Source organism: Limulus polyphemus, unplaced genomic scaffold (assembly GCF_000517525.1).
Source record: "Limulus polyphemus unplaced genomic scaffold, Limulus_polyphemus-2.1.2 Scaffold3606, whole genome shotgun sequence".
NCBI lineage: Eukaryota > Metazoa > Arthropoda > Merostomata > Xiphosura > Limulidae > Limulus > Limulus polyphemus.
Window position 1 is genome coordinate 54,764 of NW_013669216.1, and position 10,497 is coordinate 65,260.

Consider the following 10,497-nt stretch of genomic DNA (forward strand, 5'->3'; position numbering starts at 1 on the left):
TTATATTCTAGCTTGTCAATATCGTTATTTTGAGCTTTTAATTTGTTCGAAACCATATACTTAGTATTTGACCTCACAAACATCTAATTTGAACTAGTGCTGCATTCAACATACCACGTGACACACAAAAATCGATTTTTATGTGTGTCTATTTAATATTTGCTTTTAGATTAAGATATTGAGTAATATATAGTACTAAAATTTGAATTATAATCTACAGTTTGATACCAAAGTTATTGACATAAATTCATGAAATTGTAATTCAATAAAATTTTGAATGCGAGTCAACAAACGAGATGACATAGCCTTTCACCCATGAATCGTCTCGAAAAGGTAAATTTCATAACAGTATACATCTATTTCTACTTAGTTTTATTGTTTTATTACCCTTTGAACTGTGTATCATTAATAATCCTGCCATAAAAGTCGTAAATCACTCGGCAAACATGTAGCTCATGTTATCGTATTGAATGGTGTAATGCATGAGCCTCTTGCAAGCATACCTCATGGAGAATTTTTATTATTGTTATTTATCTTTACCTTACCTAATTTAAACTAATTAGTTTCTAATTTTTACATTTTATTTACCTTTTTAGCAATAAAAATATACATGAAGAACAAATAATATAATATTTAAGTTTGACATCTTGTTTCTTTGCTGTCAGTTGCTGATGAAATTAAAGCCTATTTTTTTATAATGATAGTACTAATACATTAAATAATATATGTTTATTTCAGTACTGCATCTAAGAACACAGAATTGTAACATGTGCAAAGCAAATAATGCCATATAATTATTATAATTTAATTAACTTTCTAACTAGGACAAGAGAGGCATAAAAATATTTCCCTTAGCTACTTCATCTGAACACTGTGGGATAAACTTTCAAATTGAAGATGAAGTAGACAGCACCATATGCTAAAAACATGTAGCATTATACGTCATTTGATAGATTAAAACTTTTCTTTTCTATTGATTATAATTTATATAAAATGTAAGAGAGAATATTATATCTTTGTTCATGTATTTTAAATTTTTTAACAGTGCAGCACGTAGAATAACCAATGCATGAACTGAGAAAGATATTGTGGTTTACATTAATGCTGCCATTAACTAAAATGGTGTTTATTATATAGATATATATTTAAAGGATTTTGGGGTTTTATTATGTTAGATATTCTTCCTAGAGTTAACTGTTAAACTTTACAGGTCTTCTTTACACAAAAGCAATGTAATAATATCACTACATTAATTTATATACAGGGTGTCCCAGAAGTCTGGACCCATAGGGAAAATAGACATTATATTCTTAAAGTTAAACAAACACATTTCTAAGAAAGAAAATACCTTGATGGCACAGTATACAAATAATTGATATGTGTATGGCTGTTAATTGCATGCAATTTGAATAAAAAATAAATTAAGAAGACATGTATTTTTCCCTATGGGTCCAGACTTCTGGAACACCCTGTACATTTATTACTCTGTGTGTGCTAAGGGTCTCAAATTAAGATCAAGAAATGACAAGATGCTTATATCAATAAAGAGTAGTAGCTTTGAAACAATCTAATTTACTGAAAAACAACAACATATTTGACATATTTAATGATATGATACTGGAGCAAACCAATGTTCAATAATTATACTTGAGTCCTATTAAATCACATCAAGAACAGCCTATTGCTCCAACATTCCTTATAATGATTATATAAAAAACTTTATTACAAGTTTTGGTACATTTGTGAGTTTTACCAAAGCCAAGAAGGCCCAAGCAACGTTGACTATTCCAAAAATTTGATGTAAAGCCAATAAGAAAAAACAAAACAAAAATCATTCGTGGGAAGAAATCTGTGTTTTAAACAAAATAGACAATAAAAATTTAGTAATTATCATAACCTTAAAGGACAACAAGGGACCTTTTGGTCCATCTAGAGTCTAGACTGTCCTATCCATTAAGTTAAACTAAATACTAAAAATCTCAAAGCCAGCCCTTATAATTCAAATATTTATTAAGCTTTCCCTTAGACTCTATTAAACCAACTGCATGCACCATATCTGAAGGCAACCCATTCCGAAAAACAACAACCCTGCTATAAAAATAAAGCTGTCTTAGCTGAAGATGACTTCTTCCCTAACAAAATTTATATTTGTGGCCCCTATTTTTACTATTCTCACAATTAAATATGGGAAAAAATGATGCATCAACACTGTTACTTTCCTTAACAATCTTAAACAATTTGATCAGATTCCCTTTAACTCCTCTGTTTTCAAGAGAAAAAAAGTTCAGAGATCTTAATCTATCCGAATATGATATCCTTTCTATCTCGGTTAGGATGCTAGTAGCTCTCCCCTGAACCCTTTCTCAATTCAATGTCCTTTCTAAGGTAATGAGCCCAAGACTGAACATAGTACTCTAAAATGTGTCCTAATCAATGACCTATAAAATGACATTATAACCTCTTTAGAATTGTATTCAATATTTAAGCAGATATAACCTAAAGTCCTATATACCCTGCCACTAGGAACAGCACATTTAAGAGTCTGATGATAAGAATGCCAAGGCATTTTTCATGCATAAAACTGTTAAGGTTATTCCCATTAAAATTATACTCATAATTACATGTACAACCTTACATTTAATATAATTAATAGTTATTTGTCATTTATTCACCCAACTCACCAAATAATCCAAATCCTTTTGTAAAGCAGTAGTGTTCTCCTCACAGCCAGCAACACCCAAAGCATTAATGTCATCAGCAAATTTAAATAATTCATTGAACATTCCTTCATCTGTGTCATTGATGTAAATAAAAAAAAGCAAGGGTTCTTCTGCTAAGCCTTGAGGTACACCACTCATGACATTAATCCAGTTCAACTGAATTCCATTTATAACAACCCTCTGCTTTCTTCCATCTAACCAGTTTTCTATCCAATGAGCCAACCTGTCCTCCACACCTAGAGAGATAACATTTTAACAAGGCTTTTATGTGGCATCTTGTAAAATGCTTTTGAAAATTCAGATACACCAAATCCACACCTGTACCCTCATCTACATAAATAATAACTTCTTCAAAGAATGTCAAAAGATTAGTAAGGCAATATTTTCACCTAGTGAAACCATGCTGGCTATAAAACAAAAATTAAGCTTTGTTAAATGACTTTGGAAAGCATCTTTTATCAAACTTTCAAAAAGCTTTCCCACCACTGAAGTAAAATGTAAGACTAACAGGCCTATATTTACTGAGACAACTTTTATCACCTCCCTTAAAAAAGGGAGTAACATTAGCTAACTTCTAATCTTTTGACATCTGCCCATTAATCAAGGACTTAGAAAAATAGTAGTAAGTGACACACATAACAAATCCTTAACCTCATTCAAAATTCTTGGGTAAATTTTATCTGCCCTAGAATTTTTTATCTTTAAGTTCAGAATTAATGTGATCATCTTGTTTCCATCAAGATGAGGAATATTGTTTAAATCATAATTAGTAAAGTCTGAAGAAAATGTAGAATTTAATAACCCTGTCAACCTATAATCGTTAGATTTTGTTCTTCTTGTATCATTTCTCAAAAGCCTTATGCTTACCCTTAATGTACTTGAAGAAATTCTTACTATTAATTTTAGCATTTTCAGCCAACCAGCTGCCTAGTTCACAGCAGATAATTTTTGTCTCATCTCTTCAAAATTAGGCTTTTAGAAATTTGGAACCTACATCTCATTATTCCTTATCTCCTTATGGAGCAAAATATCAGATCTTATTGAACAATGACCACTTTCACCCAGATGTTCTCCAATCTCTACTTCTTTATTAGAAGGTAATAATAAATCTAATATAGCATTGTTTCTAGTAGGTTCCCTTACCAATTTTTGAAGAAAGCCATCCTGAACAGTTTCTAGATACCTGTCTCCCTCATTTGAACACTTCCCAACCTATGCCTGAAAGTAATTAATTCTCTGGTGGTCTGTAACAAATTCCAACTAAAAGCTTACTCCCCTTATAACCACTAATATAAACCCAAATAGATTAAACCTCATTGTTATTAGCTTTTGATATCCTTAACTGAACAGGCTGTAACTCACATTTTACATATAAAGTCACTCCACCCCACCCCAATTTTCTTTAGTACTCTATCCCTGTTAAACAACCTATAATTCTGTATTTAAAAAAAATCAAAAACATCCTGTCTTCAAAACTGTCAACATTTAACCAGGTTTCTGTTAATCTCATTATATCAAAATTCTCTGTTCTGACTAGTGATCCAATGTCATTTATTTTTTATACTTCTAACATTGCAGTAATGACAGTTTAGCCTACCATTAAAACTACCTTTGCACTTTGTTCCCATACTGTACCCCTCTCTGTGTTATTTTTCTTTATTATTCTGGTCCTCTTCACTGTCTAATCCTAGTTTAAAGATTCTATTAGAATTGAATTAATAACCCTTGCAAAAAGCCAGCTCCTATTCTATTTAAATGTAAACCACTCATTCCATAAAGTTCCCTTTTTTTTCACTGAACTGATCCAACCAGCTAATCTGCTCGTTCTTACTTATTAACCTAAGCCTAGCATTCTTGGCAGTATCCCTGACAGAATTAATTTATTTTGTCTCTCTTCCTTGAATGTCTTATACTTAACAATAAATTCCTCTGATCTACCTTTACTTATATCATTAGTCCCTATGTGCACCATAAAGACTGCATCACTGCTAGCACCCTTTATTATATCATTTGTTCTGTCAGTTATGTCCTCTACCCCTTCCCCTGAATAGTATAATAATTCTTTTCTGCATATTTATCCCATAGACTAGTCTATATTGCTTTAAAGCTACAACTCTCATGTTTCTGACTTTAGTATAAAGTGTCTTGACTCTTCTTGTTACTGAGTAGTGAGACCAGTGACTGAGATTTTGTGAATTAAAGGGGAATGTATATTTGTGTATATATAGGATTTGACCACTTTATTAGGAACTATACCTAATAATGGGTTGAGCCACTTATAGGTTGGAACTGTCCATGAGGAATGAATTATTCTTGTGGCTTTTTCCAAATTTCTCTACTCCAACCTTTTAAAAAATAAAAATGGTAATGTGTGATTAATTTGACTGCACCACCTTTCATCAGTCTGTATTTGTTCAATGTCTGTGTTCTTTGAACCACTCAATATATTTGTTATTGGTAACTCGTGGTTTATGCAATAGTCTGTTAATGCTATAATCCATTTATTGCAACATTCCTCATTAGATATGGTTGGAGATGAGTGTAGGTTGCCTTGCACTGAACGTTTGTCAGCTTGTGTATTGTTTAATGATGGTTGGATTTTACCATCTTGTGTAACTGCTTTTCTCCTCTCTCTGTCATTATATGTTTGAGGCCAAAATTCCCCTACACAATAGGCATTTTATTCGACACTCTATCAGTGATAAACTCAAATGACTAATGTCTTGGAGAGAAACCTACCCATGAAATTGTCTTGACGTCTGTGGCATCTGCTAAGATGTGCATCCATTATCATGCCTATTTCTAACACTGAAAATATTTTGCCTTTCCTCATATCTGTTAGACTGTGCTTTTTCTAATAATTTATTTGCAGGGAACACAATACACATGATGTAATTAATCTAATTTGCATCTGTAGCTTAGGTCAGGCCCATATCTGAAAGCTACATAGTTTGTAATAAAGTAGCCAGGCTCTTTAGTTTTGATTTCATACATAGAGGTACAGATTTTAAAATGTTTGTGGGTATGGCTTAGATTTTTCACAGTTCAGAATTTTCAAGAACTTGTATGTATCTCTAGAAATCTTGGAGTGATTTTCTAGTAATAGAATGAACAATGTGGCAAAAAAATCTTCCTGTTAATAGGCAAATGTAATGGTAAAACTATTTATCTCTCAAACAGATCTTGTTGTCTTAGGTGTTGAGTGATATGAATTTCACATTTTTGATGGATAAAAATGAGGTTGGGTCTGTCACCATTCAGACTGCCACCATTTGTATGTAGTTTTTAAACATCATTGACTGAGATGTAACCCACATTTGTATTAGTCCCTTACCATGTTTCACTGTATATATTGTATATGAACCATGATAATATTCTACTCTGCCATCAAACAATCATTGATTGTTACCAAACAACAGGAATTTGAATTCATCTGTGAAGAGCATTCTCCTCCCTCTTTTCTTATATCATTGTTTGAAGTCTGCCCATTTTAGCTTTTTGGTTTGATTATCTTTTGTTTTATATGTAATGGTTTTTGAGCAGCTACATATCTTTTGAGACTACTAACATGCAAAGTGTTTCCTATAATTTTAAAGGTAATATTCAGTCTTGTACTTACAGTTGGGTCATTGGCAAGACCTTTATGGGATTATTATGTAAAGAATATAACCTGAGTTACTTAACATCACTTTTGAAGAGTTTAGGTTTTCTACCTCTATCATTTCTGTCATCAGCAGTACTAGTTTCACCTACCTTCTTCACAGTTTCCATACAGCTCACTCTGAAACATGATTGAAATTTTGTGTCATTCTGCTGCATTAAGTAGCCTTTTGCCAACACCAACCTTGTACTAAAAACAATATGACTGTCTGCATTTTTATTGGCATTATGCTTGTGTGACAGTGTCTGATTGGTTAGATGACTACCAGTCACAATGTAAACTATCAACACACAAGTTTTATTCTGGAGAAAGTTATTTTCATACGATGTATGGAAAGCAATCTGATAGTATTTGCAGTACAGTATATACCCATTTATCCAGTTTCCATAATTATTTTTAGTACTATATATGTTAGAACCTTTCGGCTTTGTATTAAATAATTTTTAAGCTTTATAATAGATACTTTGAAGTGTAATTTGTTTGCATTTTTTTCACATCAGAATTTATGAATTAAATAGGCCAGATATCTGAATATTGTATGACAGTACTGTGTATGATTTGTTTTAAAATTTTAAGTTGATGGTGTTTTAGCACTTGAAAATGGGGCCCAAATTTTAACATGCTCATATAAAACTATGTATTCGTATAGTGTGTTTATATATATATTTCCTACTCAATAGCGATTAACTTTTGATAACATGTTTGTTGTAGTTGACTATTTCCAGCAGTTATTTAATAGGAAGTCTTTGAAAAGTATAATGAAATACATCTATGAGCACACTTTTGTAACACCTTGAGAGCTTTCAGTATTTTGGAGGATAATTGCAGGGCTATATTAAAATTAACTTTTAAATCTAAGAAGAGAAACAGTGTAATCTATGTTTCAGTATTAAGGGGAAAATGTGCAATATATATATATATTTCTTCCTCTTTTTTTTTATATTATTTTATTAAAACAGTTTTATGATACTGTAATTAAATATTAACAATTTTTGTCTCCCAGTACTGTTGAACAGTATCAGCATTGTATTACAGAAAAGGCTATCTCATAGTAAAAATACCTGTTCATAGATTATGTTTGATTCTAGTTAGGTTTTTGTAAATATAACTTCAATTTATACAGCCATTTATTTTTAAGAAAGATCTATTATAAACAGGTAGCTTATAGATATATGTGTGGTTATTGTTATTTATAGCTGTGAATGATTTCACAGAATTTTTTTAAGTTACAGCTTTTACAGTAAAGAAGGATTATATAAAAAGGTACAATGTTTCAGCTGCTAGTGCAATCATTTTTAAGTACACAGTTTTAGTGGTAAAGCATTTTTTTTATATTCAAATTGACATTTAATTCTGTAACAGTATATATTGTTAAACCCATGTACTTGAAAATTATTGCACTAGCAAGCAAAACGATATATTTTTCCTTATAGTAAAAGCTGTAAGTTGTAAAAACTACTTATAAACTCAACAAAACTTTGATTTTACAGAATATGCCATCAAATGTAGCAGAAAATGTTGGTGGAAAAATATTCACATTTGGATCATATCGTCTTGGTGTTCATACAAAAGGTAAGACAACTTATACAGAGTGCTTGTTATCATCAGAAATTGGACAAATCTGTGTTTTGTGATGATGTATTGCATAAAGTTTAAGCTCTGTATGTGTTGAAATAACAATATGCAGCCACTATCTTTGCCTTACCTGTCAAAAAATGACATGTTGAAGTTTGTAAAAAAAACAGTGGGGGCACCCACCCTTTTTTCTGCAAGTACACTCTCAAAAAATCAATAAGAATGATGCATCGTAAATTAAAAATGGTTCATAGTATGAGTGTTACACACAAATTGACAAATGACTTGTATATTAGAACAGTTATCCAGGGTCATAATAAACAATTCTAGTTAGTAGGAGTCCAAAGCCTCACTAACATGATCTTATTACCCAAATCTTATAAAATAATCTCCTGTCAAGAAATGTTGAAGCATACTTAACTAATCTGTTTCATGAAGTTGTTTTATTCAAGTGGTTCTGTGGTAAGTGGATGATTTCACAAATCCACAAAGTTGATGTGACCTATGTAGTTAAGATAGTTTTTCTCCTGTAAGCTGATGTGAACTTGTACAGTTAAGTGATCTTAAGAAGGCTTCAGTATATAAACCTAAATGTCATTCTCCTTTTCATTACATGGGCATTTGCAGTCCATTAAAATTTTCAGTTTGAAGGTTATTTAATATTCTAGTTAGGTTTTTGTAAATATAACTTCAATTTATACAGCCATTTATTTTTAAGAAAGATCTATTATAAACAGGTAGCTTATAGATATGTGTGGTTATTGTTATTCATAGCTGTGAATGATTTCACAGAATTTTTTTATGTTACAGCTTTTACAGTAAAGAAGGATTATATAAAAAGGTACAATGTTTCAGTTGCTAGTGCAATCATTTTTAAGTACACAGTTTTAGTGTCTTATGTCTACTCTGCTTAAAGTTCCACAAAACAATGTTTATCTCATTGCAGTAAGGCCTCCTAGATTTAGAAAAGCTATTGCTACAGTGCATTAGCTGATTTGTCTTAAATATCTTATCTCATTGTTTGAAGATCTCCTATATGTACTAGTCAAATAAATGTTAATGAATGTATAAGGGGATTTAAAGATGTTAATTTTCTATATTACATTTAGCTGTGTTTGATCGTAAAATGTATTCTTAAAGATATTTGTTTTTAACAAAATTGTGAAAGAATAGTTCTTAAATGTTAGGATTATCACAGCCCAAGAAGTTAATGTTTTGAATTTGAGCCCTCTTGTGTGATATTTGAAGCAGCACATAACATACAAGTTATACCCTAGATACATCTAATAAAACTGTAAACCAATTTTTTTAAATGGTTATTTTTGATTTTTCACTTATATGAAATGGTTGGTTTACACAATATGAGTCAGCATGCTGATTAACCTTTTTACTCATGAATGAATAAAACAAATGAACTTTTTCATTTAAATGAATATTTGGTTACTCTAATTGGCAGTCCACTGAATAGTTTGTTACAGTCATGCTGAAAGTTTGGTAAGTACTTTGGAGGGATATAAGATATTGATGGTGTCTAGAACTGCAACATTGCTTTAGTATTTATCAGATGAAACAACAATAAATCAAAAAATGCTGAGATTAAAAACAAAATAGTTAAAGTGCAGCATAATAGTTAGATTATATAACGTAAATACACATCTTTTATATGTGTATCTTGAACCTTGAGATTTTTTTTTCTCTCCATGGGTTCATTCCTGTTCTGGGAAAAACTTGAGTACATTGTTATACTTGTTTCTTGAGTTCTATGAAAATATTTATAATGAGTGAATAGAAGATAGTAATGGTACTATCTTTGTGGAAAACTTTAGCAAAAATCTTCATGACAGTGGTGGGTTTATCTTTTTCATATTGAAATCTTTTGTAATTCAGAATTAATTAAAAGTTAGTTCCAGGCTCTTGTCAAACTGATTTCATTTTTTTAGGTGCTGACATAGATACCTTGTGTGTTGCACCTCGACATGTTGACAGGTCAGATTTCTTCACGTCATTTGTTGAATTACTCAAAGAGCAACCTGAAGTGAAGGACCTTAGGGTAGGTATTACTAGTACCTTAATTTTCTATGGTCTTTCCTCATTATTATAAATGCAGTGTTTATAGGGTTTAACAATTAGATGTCATTAACAAGTTGAAAACTATTAGTTAATACTAGAGTATGGATGTTACATTAAACATTTTTCAGTGTTTCTACCAATATATTTGTTTTTGTAAATCTCTGAAATGTATTGTTGTTATTGACATCAGTGATTTTTGATGAATTTTAAAAGACTTTAGACAATTCATTCAAGCCAAAAATAACTTATCTATCTTGTAGATCATTATATAGTAAGATATATTTGTATAATTAAGGTTAGGTGCATTTGATGCAGTAAATCTTTTATTAGACGCAATTAACCCTTTTGATACGGGTCACAGGTGAAAGGCCATGTCATTTCGTTTGTTGACTCTTTTTCAAAATTTTAGTGAACTACTATTTCATGAATTTATGTCAATAAATTTGGTATCAAACTGTAGATTATAATTCA

At 30.9% G+C, this 10,497-nt stretch overlaps 1 protein-coding gene across 2 annotated transcripts in view; it reads left to right on the forward strand.

Annotated features, from left to right (window-relative positions):
* The window catches only part of LOC106469672 (poly(A) polymerase type 3-like), an 86,793-nt gene that overhangs the window by 26,252 nt on the left and 50,044 nt on the right, over positions 1 to 10,497 (forward strand). For both annotated transcript variants that reach the window (XR_002612892.1, XM_022398247.1), the window contains exons 4-5: positions 7,872 to 7,953; positions 9,897 to 10,006. Coding sequence is in view for 1 of the 2 variants with exons in the window: in XM_022398247.1 (XP_022253955.1) it covers positions 7,872 to 7,953; positions 9,897 to 10,006 (192 nt within the window). In the remaining variant the exon portion in view is untranslated. The remainder of the gene's footprint in view (positions 1 to 7,871; positions 7,954 to 9,896; positions 10,007 to 10,497) is intronic.